At 41.5% G+C, this 18,883-nt stretch overlaps 1 protein-coding gene across 6 annotated transcripts in view; it reads right to left on the bottom strand.

The window, feature by feature from the left end:
• Positions 1–17,891, bottom strand: part of ppip5k1a (diphosphoinositol pentakisphosphate kinase 1a) — a 32,200-nt gene extending 14,309 nt beyond the window's left edge. For 5 of the 6 annotated variants that reach the window (XM_051380614.1, XM_051380617.1, XM_051380616.1 and 2 more), the window contains exons 1-25: positions 17,795–17,891; positions 12,953–13,490; positions 12,256–12,451; positions 11,957–12,047; positions 11,783–11,868; positions 11,075–11,229; positions 10,308–10,409; positions 9,688–9,849; positions 9,440–9,561; positions 9,221–9,322; positions 8,307–8,393; positions 8,141–8,216; positions 7,909–8,018; positions 7,193–7,278; positions 6,958–7,083; positions 5,449–5,570; positions 4,568–4,750; positions 3,823–3,964; positions 3,436–3,659; positions 2,830–2,957; positions 2,585–2,699; positions 2,363–2,470; positions 1,598–1,714; positions 1,368–1,508; positions 976–1,069 (exon numbers count right to left, since the gene is read on the bottom strand). In XM_051380614.1, the coding sequence (XP_051236574.1) occupies positions 976–1,069; positions 1,368–1,508; positions 1,598–1,714; positions 2,363–2,470; positions 2,585–2,699; positions 2,830–2,957; positions 3,436–3,659; positions 3,823–3,964; positions 4,568–4,750; positions 5,449–5,570; positions 6,958–7,083; positions 7,193–7,278; positions 7,909–8,018; positions 8,141–8,216; positions 8,307–8,393; positions 9,221–9,322; positions 9,440–9,561; positions 9,688–9,849; positions 10,308–10,409; positions 11,075–11,229; positions 11,783–11,868; positions 11,957–12,047; positions 12,256–12,451; positions 12,953–13,096 (3,019 nt within the window). In that variant the 5' untranslated portion in view covers positions 13,097–13,490; positions 17,795–17,891. Of the gene's footprint in view, positions 1–975; positions 1,070–1,367; positions 1,509–1,585; positions 1,715–2,362; positions 2,471–2,584; positions 2,700–2,829; positions 2,958–3,435; positions 3,660–3,822; positions 3,965–4,567; positions 4,751–5,448; positions 5,571–6,957; positions 7,084–7,192; positions 7,279–7,908; positions 8,019–8,140; positions 8,217–8,306; positions 8,394–9,220; positions 9,323–9,439; positions 9,562–9,687; positions 9,850–10,307; positions 10,410–11,074; positions 11,230–11,782; positions 11,869–11,956; positions 12,048–12,255; positions 12,452–12,952; positions 13,491–17,794 lie in introns of all 6 variants that reach the window. The other variant, XM_051380613.1, reaches the window with a different exon arrangement.
• Positions 17,892–18,883: the final 992 nt, after the last annotated feature.

Raw genomic sequence — 18,883 nt, 5'->3', positions numbered from 1 at the left:
AGCAACAAAATTAGATCGGACCTTTCCAACAGCGCAGATGGCAGCTCAAAAAAGAAGTAGTTGTTGATGGTTCAAAAACTTGATGGTTATCTCTGATGTTTTAGACAGCAGAGATTGCACCACTGTGTATGTGCTTGACATAATTCAACACACATCCCATTACAGTGAAATACGAACCACCAAACAAAACTGACACAGACGTGCAACTTGGGGGGTATTTTTCTTTTAACAGCCACTGCATCAGGGCTAAATACCTGCAGAGTCAGTCAATCTATCAGGATTACGTCTAAGGGGGAGGCTTACTGCGATGGAAAGAGGAGGCAATGAAATGTTAATCTGTATAGACCTGCATGAAGGTTAACACTTAAATGTCTCAGTAGAGTATCTGAACATGCCACTGGTATAAAAATGTCATGATTTTCATCACATTTAGTTCACATAAATACAACACAACTGGACGTTGAGACCATTTTGTAAACACAAGTGGAGATTCTCCATGCAAAATACATTTTATTCCAGCGGGAGGATAATATCTGACCTGGTAAACTGGAGCACTAAGATTTAAAAGCAGGCACTGCCTTTGAATTCCAAATTCCATTTACGAAACTGGAATATTGTCCGGTATGAAATTATTTTTAAAGACTGACTTACATCTCAAAACAGGCAGAAAATGCAGCCACCATTTTATCATTAAACACAATGCTGTATTTAAACTAGTTTTCTCAACAAACAAAAAAACAAGCAAATGCATAAAAAACACACAGGTACATTTCCATCTGGAGAAATTATGTAAATACCAGCTGCACACATGCATTTCCACACACAGTGAAAACATCCGTCAGAGTGTATCATTTCCATTAATGATCAAAAGTCATCTAATGAAACCTGTCCCGCCCGTCCCTCCCACTCTGAGCCAATTTCACACTGTAATCTATACACACAGTTGCCATGGAAACGGGGCATTATGACACCTACCTAATCCACTTTGTTTCATCTCAGGGGACTGACGTGAGCAGAGCGAGAAGAGGCGATAACTGCCTACTTTGGAGGATGATGTCTCTGACAGAACCTGGTGGTAAAAAAGATACACACACAACCATCAGAGTGGGAACAAGGTAGCTTGAGAGTATTCAATATCATGCACCATTCTCCATTGCTGGCTGCTAGTTTGCAGAATGAAATATGACCTTGGGCAAAAGGAGAGGCCAAAACCTAGAAGAGAAGCTCTGAGTCTATAAAGCACACTGATTATATGAGCAACTAAAAAAATCTCTGTGGAGGCAAATAGCTAAAAAGACTAGTGATTTGATATTTGACAGTGTTTTCATGGATCAAACTTTAACTCTAGGAAGATTAGTCTGCATCACCTCCATGGATCCTGTCTTATGGTTGCGTATGAGTGGGGATCTCCTCTGAATGGTGATCGGCTCAGACAGCGGCACGGCGCGGTCGGTCTCATCTCGTGAGAGGTCCTCCAGGCTGCCGGGATCCGTCTGTTTCTGCCCGTTCTGAGTGAACAGAGAAAATAGAGATGCTGCTATCTGAGGGACACAAGTGTGGCAAAAATGCTCGGATGTGATACTACCTGTCGTGCTACCTCTGCAGAAGCGGGCCTGAAGCCAAAGCCGGTCGGTGCGTTCTCCTCCTCCTCAACGCCTTTGACACCAGGGCTGAAGTGAAGCTCTACGTGGAAGCGTTCCTCAGAGGAGATGTCCTTCAGGAAGAAAATGGAGATGTTGCTATGATACTCTCTCAAGCATGATGCCTGAAGTTGAATGATACATTTTCTGATGTAAATGGAAATCAATATAAAATGTTCTCTCAATTGTTAAATCTGGCTTCAACACAAGCAGCCTTACAAGAACTCTGCTTGAATAAAATTAACTCTAAAACATAGAATGGTACAATTCTGAGCAAACATTGGATGATTACTTCTGGTACTTCCAGTTTTCAATAATTGGTTATATGGTCACATTTTGTTTGGTACAAATAAGGCTGTGTGATATGGCCAAAATCTTCTATCACAGTAAAAGTATATATCACCATCACCATACAGACTGTAAATTCAATTAAGTAATAGGTTTAAAATAGCCATACTTTGTCACATATGATCATCTTTTACCAAAAACAACTTCCCGCATCTGTATTTACAATTTCACTCTCCTCCTCCATGTTTTCCTGTCACTCTCTTCTCCTGCGGCGGTTATCAAACAAGCTTAGAGGGGCATTACTGCCACCAACTGTTGCTAAGTTGTAAGCAGTCCTGCTGCCCACGTTACCTTGTGAGGCAGCAGGATTGTACATGTGCTGTACAGCTGTACATCCCAAAAAGAAATAATATACAAAGGAAAAACAACACTACCTTATTGTTGTCCTCATACAGCATGATGACAATCTGAGTCATGTAGTTGAGTTCAGAGACAGCACTGAGGTAATCCATGGCACGCTTCCACTGCTGGTCCTTCTCCTCCTGTTGCAAACACACACACACACACACACACACACACAGAAAATCTCAGTTTCAACTTTTACCCCCATCTGAGAAACATTTAAAGTCTTGTAGGTTTGATGTTTGGTTGCTTACATCGAGCAAGCCTCCATAGCGGAAAATGCTGAGCAGGGAGTGGACGTGACTCTCACTGGTGAAATATAAACGTGTCCTGACATGGCGCCCAGGAGACATCACTCCGCGGGAATACCTGCGAACAAGACACCACTGTTCTAGATGCTTCAAAATATTCTCAACAGCCAGTTCGAACACTCTGCATCATGTCTTCCCATCTAAACAGCCTGGTATTAAATCAAATTTATTCTTGATCCCAGACTTACAGAGGGTGCAGTTTGTTGACAGACTCATCCTCGTGGGTCCTCTGCAGGTCAAGCTGGATCTTTCTGACCAGTGGGAGGCAGTAGGCGTATGCTATGTCCAATTTCTCCACTTTATTTATGCCATATTCCTGCAAAAACAGAGAAACGAGCTAGATATACTACACAACCGCTGAATAACTAATACCCTAAACTCTGGGTAATAATTCCTTTTTCACAGTATATTAAACCAGTTCATTGATCTTAAAGAAGTCTTAATAACAAGGTGATACCAGAGAAAATGTCAATGATATAGAAAATGAGGTTAAATTAGCAGCAAAACTTTATTTTAATGTATAAGAGAACAGTTCAAATGTTTGTATATGTATGTATTTCAAAGTTTTTGATTATTACATTTTAATGCATATCTTGTTTTTGCCTTTTTAAACATGAAGGACTTTGTAACAAACTTACTTTGATAGAAATAAGTAAATAAAATGTGTCTATTTAGAATTAACACACAAAAAGCTCAAGAAAATGTTTCCTTGCAGTAGTGCAGATGTAACACCCCTATCCCTCCTACCCTCCAACCCCCCCCTCACTCTATCACTCACTCTCACTCTCACTCACCTGTGGGATGACGACGTCAGCCAAAGCTCGCGACAGTCTGAACAGCTCCAGCGTGTCCTCCAGGCCCAGAGTAGCATTGTGGATAACGTCGTACTTCACACAGTCATAAATATCAGGTATTTTACTGATGTCGTAGCGGCCGTTTTTCATGCGGAAGTCTCTCTCAAGTTTGGACCACCGCTGCAGCATCAACTCCAGCGTCTCACTGTGGTACAGCTGCAGGTCTGGTGAGTGAGAAAGTGAGGAGATTATTCACAGCATGTATTAGTAGGGATGCACGATAATTATCGGGGTAATTCAAATATCTGCAGGTAAAGGGAAATTATTTAATTTTTTTATAACTGTTGGTCTGAACCTGCTCAAGAGCTAACAGAGGATTTTGCTCACCAGCCGACTTGGGGTCCTCCATCCTTTTGCGGATCTGGGAGGTGAGGCTCTGAATGAGGGCATAGACCCGGTCACATGTGGCCACTGGGTTCTGGACTATCTTCATTGAATTCACCAAAGAGGCACTGCAGGTCGGGGCCAGCTGTCACACGAGCACGCAAAGAAAAAGCACTTTCATTAAAAAAACCAAATCACACAGAACAAATGAATACTGACTACTCTCACATTACAAAAGACCTCCAAAGCTCAAGGCTGCTAGACTGCAAAAATTTGTGTGACTTTGTCGTTTAATTTAACAAAGCAAAATGAAGGTATATAATTAATCTACAGTTAGCTCAAGAAATGGAATCCTTCTGCTTTCATTATGACAGGTTAGTAATCCTCTGAATGATCAAAGGAGAATATGGACACAGACAATTAGGTACCCAGATTAAAAGGTTAGCCCCACGTCTCTACATATCAACCAGTCCAACAATTACTGTGGGAAACACTTTAATCTGTAGGTTAAGTGTGAATGCATTACTATTTAAAGCTACAGTTTGGGAGGAGTAGCTGTAGTAGTAAGATATTAAATATGCATACAAACATGTACATATAACCACTAAACAGTAAGTAACAGTTATGAGTGCCTCAATGGTAGTTCACACAAGTCTACAGATTTAACGCCTTCCCTCCTTCCCTCCTCAGGCCCTTACAGGGCAGACAAGTGTTTAGCTGAGGGTGTTTAACGCAGTTAACTAATCACCCTGTCGAAGTCTTCGTCTGTGAAGTCCCTGTCCTTCTGCAGAATCTCGTGCAGTCGGGCCTTGACGCGGTGCTGGCAGCTGCTCAGCGAGTCGCTGTCGTTGTCCAGCAGCCCGTTCATGTTGGCGCTCTTCACCATCTGCACCAGGATGGGTGTCAGCTCACCCTCCAGAGCCAGCAAACCCTGCTCACACACAGACACAAACAAAATGAAGTGGTAATCTGTGATTCGTCTGTCTTTCGATGCAGAGTGATAATTAGATCATTTGTCAACAGCGTGGCCAATACTTCATACTTAACTAGAATGAGCTGTTTTACTGGGACACAAAATATCATGACAGTTTGTGACATGACTGATCCTGTTGACATTAACAGTCACTTCTACACTATATAAATATACTGTATCAAACACAGTTCACCAAATAATATGCTAACAGTTTAGTTTCAGTTATTACACATCAGCAGCTGACAGAACTGGATATTGCTCAGTAGTCTTTTCTCATCCAAAGAAACTGAAAGGCAAAAATTACTAGCTCAGAGAAGGTTTATTTCCTTTTCAGAACACCTGCTTTTCTCTGTGAATGTCATTTTAAATTCTACAGGTGGCACTCTTCTCTCTCCTTTCAACGAACATATACATTTTAGCTTGTTTTATCTACTCATGTCTACAAATTCCAGACTCACACAGCTGTTGATATTTCTCTAAAGATAAAAATTCTGCATTTTCTGCATTACATACTGGAAAAAACTGTTGGGATATCATATATACGCCAATATAGTACCTTATCTGCGATGGGCCAATATCAATCAATGGTGATCCAGAGCAACAGAAGAGAAATGTTTATCTTGTATCAGATGTTAGAATACTAGAATACTCCAAACCTTTGCGAAAGCTGCGGCCGTCATCTGCACCCTGCCTTCATCAGATGCATATATCTTCAGGTCATGTCTGTAGGTGCTGTGTAACCGCAGTAAACCACAGCCTGGAAAGCCAGCATAGTCTCCTACATGAACACAGTGCCAACAACAACATTAGTGATTACATAAACTAGAGCTGCAACGATTAGTTATCAACAAATCAACAAATTATCTGATTTCTTCTCTGACTTCTGACTTCTCAAATGTGAATATTTTCTGGTTTCTTTCACCCATGACAGTAAATTTGATATCTTTAGCTTGATAAAACAAGTCAGTCATTTATGGATGTCCCCTTGGCCTTTAGAAAACAGTGACCAACATTTTTCACATTTCTCTGACATTTTATTAACTAATCTACTACTGGAGAAGAAAATAACAACAGATTAAAATCGATAATGAAAATAAATGTTAGTTGCAGTCCTAATACAGACACCTTGGTATTAACTGACTGTGACTTGGGATCTCTTCTTTAATAAAACTTTACTGTGTTGGCACTGACTTTACACTTTGAACAAGAGCTAGCTGAACTCTTTGCACCCCAGCTGCCGCTCCGTGACCCATCTGCTACTGGACTAAAACATCCTGTGATTGTCTGCCTTGCTGTAATGAGGAATGTCACTTTCCTTGTCCAGGTTTTCTTTGTTTAACTCCTCGTCCTGATGCTAATGTTCGCTGGTAAAAAGCCTAAACAACCTTTATGTCTTAGAAGAACAATGCATCTTTTTTTAACTTTTTAATCCTCATACGGCCTTTGCTTTTTTGCCTCTTTTCTTTGCAGCAAGGATTTGATTCTATCACTGCAGTATCTTATTTCCTTTGGTCAGACTCACTTCTTTGATCTATAAAATGCCCAGACCTACTGTCCTGAAGTGTTTCACCAGATGTATGTAAGTAAGTAATGAGAACAGCAGAAAAAAAGAAGGAGAGAGGGAGAGACAGCAATATGGAGATAAGCTGTATCTGGGTAGCACAGCATTTAAAATACAAACTTATTTTAGGATAGCTAATACATTATCAGAAAATAGTTTTATTACATACATAAATAATGCATACAATAACACATTAATATTTGTTTATGTGTCTGAAACAAACACAACTCAAATTGTATTTCTGACCCACTTTTCATGCCCCTCTTCCCGCCTCTCGTTGTGACCTTATACGGATCAGTGGCTGCTCAGTGTGGTGGCACAATAAGCAATTCAAAGTCTTTCAAACATGAGGCCAAAGTCTCATACTGCACTAACAAAAGCAGTGATGATGGTGGTTTGAATGTGGCTGTTTCTGTGCTGAATAAATGTGTTGCTTTAACAGAACACCTTCTAAACCAACACTGATCACAGATATATGAAGTTTAGTTATTCATTACCAGCTGTTTACTAATCCTCAGGCAGCAGTGAAGGGTATTTTATACCAGCAAGAGGAATTAAATACTTCATGAAGTTTTTCAGGAGGAAACCCTGCTGTGTGTCTCACCTTGTCCTCCAGGGTACATACAGCGGAAGGCCCTTCCCAGCTCCTCAGCCTGTACTCTGCCAGCAGGAGTCAGCTCTCCTCCCCACTTCAGCACCAGCAGCAGAGACGGACCTTCCTTACGTGTGTCTGAAACCGAACCCAGAACACCGCAGTCACTTCAGTATTTTGGCCAGCTTGAGTCTGGCAACATCCTACTTTGAATATGAGGAGAATAAAATCTAAAATATCTTCCTACCTTCTTCCTCACTTGAGGTTTTGGGCTGCCCATGGGGCAGGTAAGTTAGTTGCACTTTTCTGTTGATCCCGGAGAAGTGGCCATACCTTTTATTTTAGCAAGAAAATGAAAATCTGGAATCATTAAAAGTTCAAGCTATTTATGGAAACATGCCTCTGATGACAAACTGAAGGACTGCCATAGCTAATGATAAATGATGACTGCTATCACAGGGGTGTTGACTAGTGCAGAAACAGGATCAGGATATGCAGTTCCATGCTAGTAATCCCTTATCAAAATACAACTATCATATGTCACACTCAGCTGTGAAGATAAATATTGTCTCTGTAGTGTTTTTAAGATTACTGAAGTAAGTATGCACAATAGCCTTAATTTGTCCTGAGGCTGTTTACAGGACAGACACTGCAACCATAACAGCCAAGGCACAAGTACTCTTGGAGTTGTGTATGGCAGATGGTGACCTTTTAAAAAGTCATTTGTCATTAGCATAGGAGGAAGCCAAAGACAAACTTAAGAAAGACTGCCAAACCACTTTCAGGATGTTCAACAGGAAGGTGAGCTTCAGAAAGTGAGGCTTAAAATTCTGTAATTCCTTTTTTGCAGCCTATCATGGTTTAACAAAATTGGCTGAAATGACCTGGAAATGAATTTAATTAAAATGAGATCAGGGACTAATAAAGTGTTTAATAAAGTGACCCGGTTTACTTGTGACTCACATTTCCAGAACAGTCTTCAGCTGCTCCAGTTTGGACTTCTTCTCTTCTATCTCGCAGTCGTTGTGCTGTCCTAGTTCTGCTAACAACTGCCGTGTGATGTCCAGCACCTCCTGTTGAGGTTCAGAGCAACAATCTGTCAGAGATCTCAATCACACAGAGGCTGAGAGATGTCCGAGTTCATTATTACAAGGTGAAACCTACACAAACGTGCCTTTGTCTGACTTATTGTTACCTGCAGTTGTTTCGGCTTCTTCAGCTTTAATTTCCCAGTTTTGTATCCTCCATATTTTTCAAATAGATCAAAGAACCTGGATGAGTCAAAGGCAAACTTTAAATTAATCACAAGTATTGAATGGGTCTTTGCAGTAAAATGGAAAGTACTAACAAAGACAACCTACATGGGGTTGCGAACTTCCATCTTCATCTTCTGTTTGGGCGTTCTGTCTCCATGGCGGATGACAGCGATGACACAACGTAGCTCCATCCTGAACAGCGCAAGAGTAAGTTAACTTCCACAGTAACAATAAATGGACTCCTCTTTTCAACACACTGTTATTTCACTCCTCCTTTCAACAGTGTACAACATTTAAAAATAGGTTATGATAAAGGTAAACTGTTGGGAGACTTCGGCTGTTTCAGTGATTTGAATTACTTTCTAATTATTCTAATTTCAGGCTCAAACTTGTAGAGACTGGTGTGTGGTCAGATATTACCTCATATAATAACCAGTACAAAGAGTTTACAGGATACAGGCAGTTTAACTTGTGAACTAACCTCTGGTCAATGAAATAATAATGAAATGAAAATATTCCTAATTTTTCTGGGGACCCCCTCCTGGAATCCCCACAAGGGGGTCCGCCTGGGCCCTATGTTAAGAACCACTGAATAAGGGAACTTCAAGTCCACTTAATTACACTGCTTATCCTCATTTAAGTGGTTTACAGTACATGGCCTCAGTTTTTTAGACCGTGAAAGTCCAGCTACAGCTGTGAGCTCATTTAGGTAAAGTATGACAAGTTATACAATAATTAATGAACCATTCAAATGTATCTGAAGTACACTTTACACACCTCCACTGCAAACAAATTACTAAACTGACTATAATTACTACACTGGTTGGGGGGCAGCATGGCTCAGGGAGGCGATCGTATAATAATAGCAAGGTTCCTGGTAAGAAACTAAACACCTAACTGTTACTGATGGGCAGGTTGGCATGACCGCCTCTGCCATCAGTGCATGAATGGCATGGGTTGGAAAGCATTTTGAGTGGTTGGTAGAATAGAAAAGCGCTTTAAAAATGCAGTCCACTCACATGGTCCCCGATGTAGTGGGAACAATGGGGATGTCCTCTGCCTCGGTAGGGATGGACCAAGGAATCTGAAACTGAGGAGCCAGCTCACGCATCACGATGTTCCTGAAGGGCCATGATGAGACACACATTCACTCAACAGATGTGAAAGAGAAATGTATCAAAGCAAACTCAGCAGGAAGTCATCCAGTGATTGAGGAATGACAAAAGTAAAAATGGTACCCGAGGATCTTGGCACAGTCGTCGTAGTACTTCATTGAGTTCTTCACGAAACTGAAACCGTTGACATCACACACATAAGAGTGTCCATTGGCTCGGAGAAGATCGAAGCCACACACAGTTTGCTGCAGGGAAGGGAGAGGAGGACACATTTCTTTCATGTCGAGATGGAGCAGTATCAGCAATGCTCCTCCACAGCGAAGGTAAACTGGGACAAACCAGACTTTTTTCAAGACAATGTCTTTGTTTACCTTGAATGCTAGGCAGACCTTGCGGGCCACCAGTTTCTCCATTGCTGACAACATGACGGGGTAGCGGACCTCCTTCCCCTCGCTGTCTCTCTCCACCTTCCCGTCCAGAGCGGGGGACTTCCGAGCCTCAGCATGAGCGTAGTCTGGCCCCACAGTGTACACCTGAGCTCACATGAAACACCCACAGTCATCAATCATTCTCAGTCTAAAAGTTGATCCTATAGGTTGAACTAGCAAAAATGACCACAGATGAGTTGTGAAGTGGGAGGGGCTGCTGCTTCCAAGCAAATCAGAGCGGAGCAAATTCAAAATGCTTGATCGGTACAGTTGAGAACAAAACATGTTACCATAGTTGCTGAATTCATTCAAAACAAGCTGAAAATCAAAAGTGAATTGATTTTATTTTCCTTTTTCTCAGCGGTCTCTTAAGCAGAGTTTCATGCCAATCGAACAGGTCAAATTAGTGGGACTTCTACTTTCACAATCGGGGCACCAGATATCCCTCCTCCCACTTTGCAAATCTATACATGCTAAAAAACTATTTATGGCCCTTTTAAGCATCTCATATTCCATTGGAGAATGGGTGGTTTCCTGTTAATAATCAATAGTCTATACTCTACCTTAACATCAGTGCCATCTGTTGGCATGAACTCCTCATAGATGTAAGAGCCCGTCTTCCTCACACTGCTCTCTGGCGAGTACACACTGCTCCGGCTCCCAATCTACACAAACCACACAGTGAGTGAAAAATGTTGTCACTGTAAAAACACTGCTGTCCAGTACATGTGTTCAACTGAGCACTCTGAATAGTCTTCAGAACATCCATCACAATCTGAGTTAAAAGCTGCGGCTCCATGTTTGACAACAGTGTGCCTGATTTATGAGAAAACTCTTTCCCTGGCACAGCAACAGACTAATGTACCGTTACAAGAGAAGCCATTAAGCGGTGCAGGTTAATGCCTGGTGTGTTTTAGTCTCTCATTTGATTAACAGTGTCATTATTATGAAACAGATGAAAGGAAAACATGCATTCAAAATGTCAAGACCAGCCCTGGGCCTGTAACACTTTTCCAAATATAACATGAGTGCTGTTGCTTCAGGCACACACAAGTGCACTCTGGTAGGAAGAAGAGGGCTTGAGTCTAAAAGCAAATTCAGATCAAAGCCTAATGATTCAAAACCGACATTAAGAACCAAGTATGAGTATAATGATTGATAAGTGGGCATTGTGGCAACAGTAAAGTGGTGTTGACAGGACAGTTTTAGGATGTTGTAGGACAGAAGTTTGGATTTTTTTGGTAATTAGTTGCCAGTTTCATCCCACCAATCTTTCAACTAAAGTAGTATTGGACTGAAAAAAACAAGCCACAACGGCCAAAGCAAGGACCTTTCTGAAGAGTCGCTGGCTGCCCCCACCAGCAGAGGTGGGGTAGTAGATGTAGACGTTGTGGTCCTCAGCGCAGACAGGCTTCTCAACAAAGGGCTTTTGGAATATCTCTCCGTTCACCTCCACATGGTCTTCTCCTTCCACCAGGTTACACTCTGAGACACACACAGAAAATGTTTGCCAGTAAGCCCCTTAATTTGTTACCCCTTCAGAATATACACACAGGACATTTGCCCCACTGAGTGTTTACTCTTGAGCCTTGTGAAACAGCTCTGCACTCGGAACCATGTGACGTTCGTCGGTCATTACTGTCAAGGAAGGCAAAGACATAAAACATCTGATCGCTCATCAGTCCAGGGACTGTCTCTACGTCACTGTGCAAGAACAGGATCTGAATGACAGACCCATCGTATCAGCACTTAAGTATGGTACACTTGCAACTGCTTCACATTTGATACTATATTTATCCACAAACTGAAATAAAACCAAAGCAGTCTTAAAATTAATGGCCTCAGGATGCTGCATGGACAGGAGCTGTAGGGCTGCTTTTCTAAGAACCTTTTCATGAGGAATGATAAGCTTTAAGAATAGAATTAAAAGTAAAGTGAATATAGTCAGCTTTTTATAGTGTTTGAGATGTTGGAAAGTTAAAAAAAGATGTATGAATAAATAACTCATCAAATATTACTAATGAGCTGGCAGACTGACCATCTGGTTTATCTGGGTCACGGTTCAGCACAGCATAACGTGGTAGATCTATTCCTTCCTCCTGCAGGATGCGATACACCTCTCTCCTGTTAACAAAATAAGAGTTAAATAAGTCAAATAACAAATAAATAAATAAAATAAAAGGTTTGTTGTTGCATAGTTAGGTCAGAGTACCTGTCCTGTATGTAGTACTGCATGTTCAGGTCATTGATGAGCAGAGGGTTTCTCAGTTTGGCGTAGCTCACTGCCTTATCCAGAGGGAATCCTGGTTTACATGCAGAGAAAGGATTCAATAAACAAACCTCAAGGATGTTAACAGTTCAGAGTTATAGCTACTGAGACATTGTTACTCCCAAATTCCACCAGGCCACAGCGCCTTTCAGCAGCTGGAGCTAATTTTGATGGAATTAATTGATTAAACACCACAAAAATCAATGTGTGTGTATTGTCTGTGTGCATGTATGTGTTCGTACCCTTGGAGTGGAAGGAGATGAGGCAGTCACACAGAGGCCATTTGTCCACAGGTTCGTTGAGGATGACGTCCTCTGGGAAGATGACCACAGTGATGTACTCAAACCTGCACAGCCTCTCCAGGATCTGGGTCATTGGCTTAGACTTGGACTTCTTCATCATGCAGCAGATCCCCACCACGATCTGTTGCTCCGGGGGCTGAAAAAGGGAGAGGAGAGCGACATTTCAATGGCCTGTTTGATTGAGCAAGAGAGACAATGGCAGCTTTGTCCCATAAATCTCTCATAAACCTCATGCTGAAGAACTGACTGCATTAAAATGGCTACACAAATTAACAGCTGAGATGGATTGCTGCTGCGTCTGCTCTTTTCGGAAACTGAGAGAAAATCTTTGTAGTACCAACCATAGCCTTTAGAAGTTGTTTTGTACCAAATCTGTGTCTCATTTGCAGCCCCACACTCTAGTCTGTTGACAGCTGACTGATTCACCAAAGCAACCAATGCTGATGTTAACATGTGACTACTAGCCACCCCTTACACAAGGGGCTGTGAACATTTGCCATCTGCAGCAAAACTATTGATTGCTTACTAGCTAACAGTCACATGAAAGTGTGTTACATCTACAATGTTACCATTCACTGATAATCTGATGCTGCCTGCTGAGTGAAGGTTTATAGTTTATAGTAACCAGATCTCCCACCGAGTCTGTGTCTTCGTCGTCCTCATATAGCTCCATGTCTGTCCTCATGCTGTCTTCCAGGACCTCGCTCTCATCGTCCTCGCAGCCCACGAAGAATCTGGGAGCGCCACGCCGGCTCTCGCCCGGGCTGTTGGGCTCTGACATCACAGTCCCCCGCGGCAGCCCTCAGCGTCCCACCGCGCCATCGTACACCAACACACCGCCGCCGATGGGAGGGCGCGAGGCCTGGGGAGAGGGACGGGTCCACTCTGCCTGGGCTGGGCAGCAGAGCTGGTAGACGAAGGTGTGTGAGGCAGGGGAGCAGAATGAGACTGAATGAGCGGCGCTCAAACGTAAAAGGTTATGTGAGAAATGATGGCGCTGGTCAGTCCTCTGCAATGAAGTCGTTACTCAAGTTTCTCATTCTTCATTCAGCAAATTCACATCTCGTATGACTGGCTTGGGTTTCTCTCAGTCTTTAGCAAACTTGGAGGCTGCAGCTCCAATTATCTGATGACAGTCCTTTCCTCCATTTATATGCAAGACTGACTGTAGGACTCTACAAGAGAAACAAAACATCAAACGTTATTCATGCAATTTTGCTTCATGGAGTAACAGTAATTTGCATTGCCCCTAATACAAGTTACAGTCTTGCTGCACTCCACAATAGTCACTTTATAAAACATACAGTACGCTCCTCATGCATGCAATGTTGTTGGCTTTAAAAGTAGAATAAATGTTTGTAAGATATGGAACATTTCAAGGTTTGAATGTAGTTTCCAACTGAAAGTTTGAATGAAAAGATGAGTTAAAAAAAAATCATACAAATGAGCTGAACTCTATTGCTTGAATTAGGGAAGTCCGGATTTGATCTCAAAGATTGGTATCAGGCCGATCAAGAAATATCTTAGCTCATCGGCAATGGCATTAATGGAGCCACACTGGAGTCCAATCCTGTGTGTTACATCAGCTGTAACACACAGGTGTTACTTGCAAAGCTTTCATGCAGTGCAGCCATTGCACCTCTCCAACTCCCTGCAGTGTCTCTCCTCTACTCTGCTGAGCTTTGTGTGCAGGGATTAAGGCCCGGCTGCAGCAAAACACCATGGGTCCAGACAAATCTCATACATACAAGCCAACCCATTGCTAGCTATAGTTTTTGTGCTCAAATGCTGTGGGCACAGATGAGCCCTGCCCAACGCCTGGTGCTATTGCAACCACAGTTGGTGGTCTTGTTTTATGAGGCCAATAGGTGGCACTGTAGCAGCATCGTGTAACCATAAAGGAAGGAATATCTGTCTGTATGTATGCATGTATGGCTTATCTTGAAAACCAGTCACCTGATTTACTTCACACTTGCCGGGTGTATTGCTGAGGATCTACCTCAGCGGACACAACCCCATCTATGCAGAAATCCCGGATGCCAAGCGATCGGCCTGTTTCCGAACCGCCACGAGCTGTATTTGAATCTAAATGGATCAAATCCGTTTCAGTGCTCATCTTTACAACGAGGGCGTCAAGATTGTTTCTTCCTAACACAGTCTCATTATGCTAAGCTGTGTGGATAATTTGGGTCTTTCAACTGCACAGTAAAAAAGATCACAACGTCTGGCGCTGCAAATTCCAGGCAATATAGCGTCACTATAAGCAGAAATGGCCGTGTGTTTTAAGCAATAATTACTTGCACTTACTGTACTGTTACACATTTAACCCTGACACTGCAGTCTGGTGCTGCAGGGCATCGGCTCTGATCTGCATTTCCGTCACCACTAAACATTAGCCAGTCGTGGAGACAGGACAGGCAGCGGACCGCACGTCTTACTCTAGACAAACCACAACTACTCATTACTCTCTGGCACGCTATAAGACACCCATCTGAACAACAAACCAATTCACCATCAGGCACAGTCACTTAAGGGTCAAGCCTGACTTATTTGAGGTGGAAAATACTGTTATTAGCATGCAGCCCCAGAAGGGGTCCCAATGAGATAATAAACAAACACATTACTGTCCAAATCCTTGGGGATCTCAAACTGAGGGAACACAAATAAAACAGAATTTGCTTGTTTAGTCGAAGGTCCCTGTGACCTAAAAGACACAGAACTCTGCTTATCGTCCTGGGATTCCCAAATAACTGTAAAGCATGGATTTAACATTCACTACTTCTGGTTGTCAATGACAGAAAATTGTCATTATTAAGATGTATGCACTTGGGAACTTTGTAAAATTGCCGATTAATTAAGAAGTAAACCTTTAACGTCAGTTCAAAAGGAAGCTTTGTGCGACTGCAGCAATGTTTAATCTTACGTCTTCCACCAACTTAATGTTCTTGAGGAAAGCGTCTTTAAAAGGGGGAAGAAGATGTAGTAGACAGTAACAGCTGCATCTGATAAAAGTATTTGTGAGGACGGTATCTTTACATTTAAACATTTACTGAAGTGCCTTGGCATTTACGGCCTAAGGAATAAGAAAAAAAAAACCGGGGTCAGTCCGGTCAAGACAGCGGCTGTTAAGCATAACTACAATATAAATGTTTAACTGCAGCGTGGTAGAAACATACAGAAATTCATTCTTACTCCCATTTTGGCACAGAGTTGATTTAAAATAAACTCTTTCCATGGCCAAGTGGATTAGTGTTTCAGAGCTTGAGCATAACAGTTAATCTCTTCTATTACACCTGCTTACTCAGGCTACGAGCAAGGCCATAGCTCCAACTGAGCACACTGAGGTCATGTCCTCTTTATTTTTTTTATGGGACTGGGGTTTAGGCGACCCGGGGTGCAGTTTACATTCTACAATTTCATGCTACGCAAGGCTGTAGTGGGGGCAGAAATCTTTGTACCCCCATTATTTCAACTTGTTTCACGTTGTTTTAACCTTGCTCAAAATAAATGTTTGATACAGTCCGGTTGCATTTGAAAGGGAAAATGATAAAGTGAACTGAAAAAAAGAAAAACGCAGCAAATCTTTACATCCTAGAAAGCTGGAACGAGAGAATGTTTTAAGTTATTTGCAAAATAGTTTTCGTCTTTGTCCTCAGACTCATCAATTAATCAACTTAATCAACACAGAGCCAAAGTTACATAAACTCTAGTCCAGCGTCTTCTCTTCCCTGACCTCTCCCTTCATCTCGTACATGTAATCACAGCCCGAGTTTCCGAATCTCTATTGCACCACTTTCCATTCATAAACGTGCCCTTTTCCTTTATTTCTGTTTATTTCTTGTTTCACAAACTCCCACCTCTACCCAACCTTGAACCAGATGACTCAGGACTCTTTGCTGGGGCAGGCTCAGACGCCTCCTGCAGAGCGCTGTGCCAGGATCTGCTCCAGTCCGGGCAGTGGAGACTGACTCTGCGTCACAACTTGTTTCATTAAAACTATTTTTTATCTCACTAACTGTAGGCACAGTGTCGTGTACTTGGAAAAAATGCATTAAGGAAGTTTCATATATAATTTACCTGACAGTTGGGACTGCCACAATGTCACCTAACCAGACTTGCAGAGTGAAGCAGGTGTGTGGGCGGTATTTAATTGCGTAATCTTGAATTCAAATAGCCACATGCCTTTAGTGATGTGCATTTAAAGGCTGATAACAATCATTTCTGTCTTTACATTTGATTTGAAGAAGAAATAAAGGCTTTAATTAATCAATTAGGGGTGTAATATTGCACCGGACTATTTAATTTAGTGATCGACTCTCAAAAACACATCGATCCTTGTGTTTAAACCCCCCGACCATTAGATAGCAATGTTGTAAACTGAGTGCAATGATGTCGGACGTTATAGAAACCGTAATTTTTAAATTGCATGCATTACAGTATACTGAATCATAACCCCTGTATTGTAATACTAATTGTATATCGCCATATTCTTGCCAATGCACAGCCCGATAATCATTTGATGTATAAAAACGTCCATTACAATTTCTTTAAGCTCACTTTACTTCCCCAAAAACAGTTCAACACCATGTTTACTATCACAGTAGACAAAAGGGAAGTAGAAAATACAATTATTAATAGATTAATAGATTAAAAACAGTGCCATCAACTAATCCTTTCAGCTTTAAGTTACTAGATCGTGTCTGTTGTCCATTCACAAAGAGAGAGGAAGGGGGAGGTTTGGACTAATGACCTCAGTATTTTCTAAAAACCCTGGCTTTGGACCTGATTACCAGGCCAGCAATGCAGCATGCACACACTCAACATATCTCCACGACTTCTTAAAAAATAAAACACTACAGCTTCGACATACTCTGGATGGACTTTAAAAAACAAAAAAAACCCACCTCAGTCCCACAAAAACACAAATCACATGGGAGGAAAAACAACCAACACAGACGCTGGCTGCACCTGATGTTCCCAGTGGAGGAGGTCCAGACAGATTTAGCTGTATGAATTTAAGACACAAGGCACTAAAAATAATCTTACAGTAATGAAGCAGGCTGTAGTTACCCCTGTACCACACTGATGCTATGGTTACCTCTGCACGGCAACAAGTTATGTGCAGCTGTACAGAAAATGGACGTATTAGAGGTTTTCTGTTCAACTAAAAAAAAAAATAAAAGGTGATATTAGCATCTTTTTATCGCTCAGCACAGTCGGTTGAGCTCAGAAATAACATTATTTGACGCAACAACAACAACAAAAAAAAAAAAAAAAAAGAGAAAAGGTGGTTAGCGCGCACAACACACTGAAGCTAATGTTAGCTTGTGTTAGCATCCGGGCTAGTGCCCCGGCTGGGTTCGGCGATGTAAACAACTCCTCCTCCATTAAACCATTGAGCTCTCTAACAGCAAACTAACAAAGGTTATCAGTGCTCACGCTTCAGACGGGGAGTGTGAAGCTGAAGGGTGAAACTCACAGTGCGGCTCGGAGGTTTGCGTCGCTGCCATCGGCTCGCTTTCTCTCCTCCTGACACTTTGCATGTGAAACCAATCTTTTTTTTTTTTTTTTTTTTGCAGTTTGACGCACGGATGGCCAAAGTCTGAACCAACCAATGGGAGAGCAGAACGGTTTCGGGGAGGCGTGACACACACACACACAAAAAAAAAAACACACGGACCAATCAGCGACGAGCAAAGTGGAACAACAGGAGGTGGAGGAGCGGAGCGTTAGCGGCCTCTAGCGGTCAAAGGTCACCGTGGTCAGCTGCTCACAGTGACACACACAGGTTATCAATATGCTGATTAGTGACTACTTTCATATTTAATATGCTTTAGATACTAGAAGCACATTTTCTTTTACTAACAGAGATTTTGAATGCAGGACTTTGAGTTTATTATTACACATAAATATTATACATATCCTGGAACACGTTTCAGTTTTATGCCCACATACATTTTTGTTGTTTTCTTTACTTAAACTATTATTATTATTATTATTATTATTATTATTATTATTATTATTGTTGTTAATAGTAGTAGCAGTAAAGTAATGGTAAAGCACTTGTGTCCATGTGCCTTATAATGTATATAAATATATATATACTATTGCATAGTGTATATATTTTTCATTATAGTCTTATTTTTTCTGTTCTATTTTATAATATTCCTATTTTGTGATTCTTTTTTGTACTTTTTGCACCTGTGCTGCTGTGTCTGATTTAAATTTCTCCTACAGAGGATCAATAAAGGAACATCTTATCTTATCTTATCTTATCTTATCTTATCTTAAAAATACAGTATTGGTGATGCAACATTTCAGAATAGTAATTACAATATTACAATTACGATTAACAAAATAACCCAACTTTTTGCATGACACATTACATTGCAGATAAGAATGAATATTGTCTCCATAAAGCTAAACAAAGACAATCTGCCACAAAAAAACCCTTTCCTAAAACAGCACAGGGTTTATAATGACCAAACAGAAGAGATGTACGAGCTCTTTGGTTGTTTGCACTGGCTCAGGTCTTTGAAGTTTAGATCTTAAATAATAATCTAAACTT

This window comes from Dicentrarchus labrax, unplaced genomic scaffold, assembly GCF_905237075.1.
Source record: "Dicentrarchus labrax unplaced genomic scaffold, dlabrax2021, whole genome shotgun sequence".
Taxonomy (NCBI): Eukaryota; Metazoa; Chordata; class Actinopteri; family Moronidae; genus Dicentrarchus; species Dicentrarchus labrax.
This window is presented reverse-complemented; position numbering and strand designations above follow the sequence as displayed.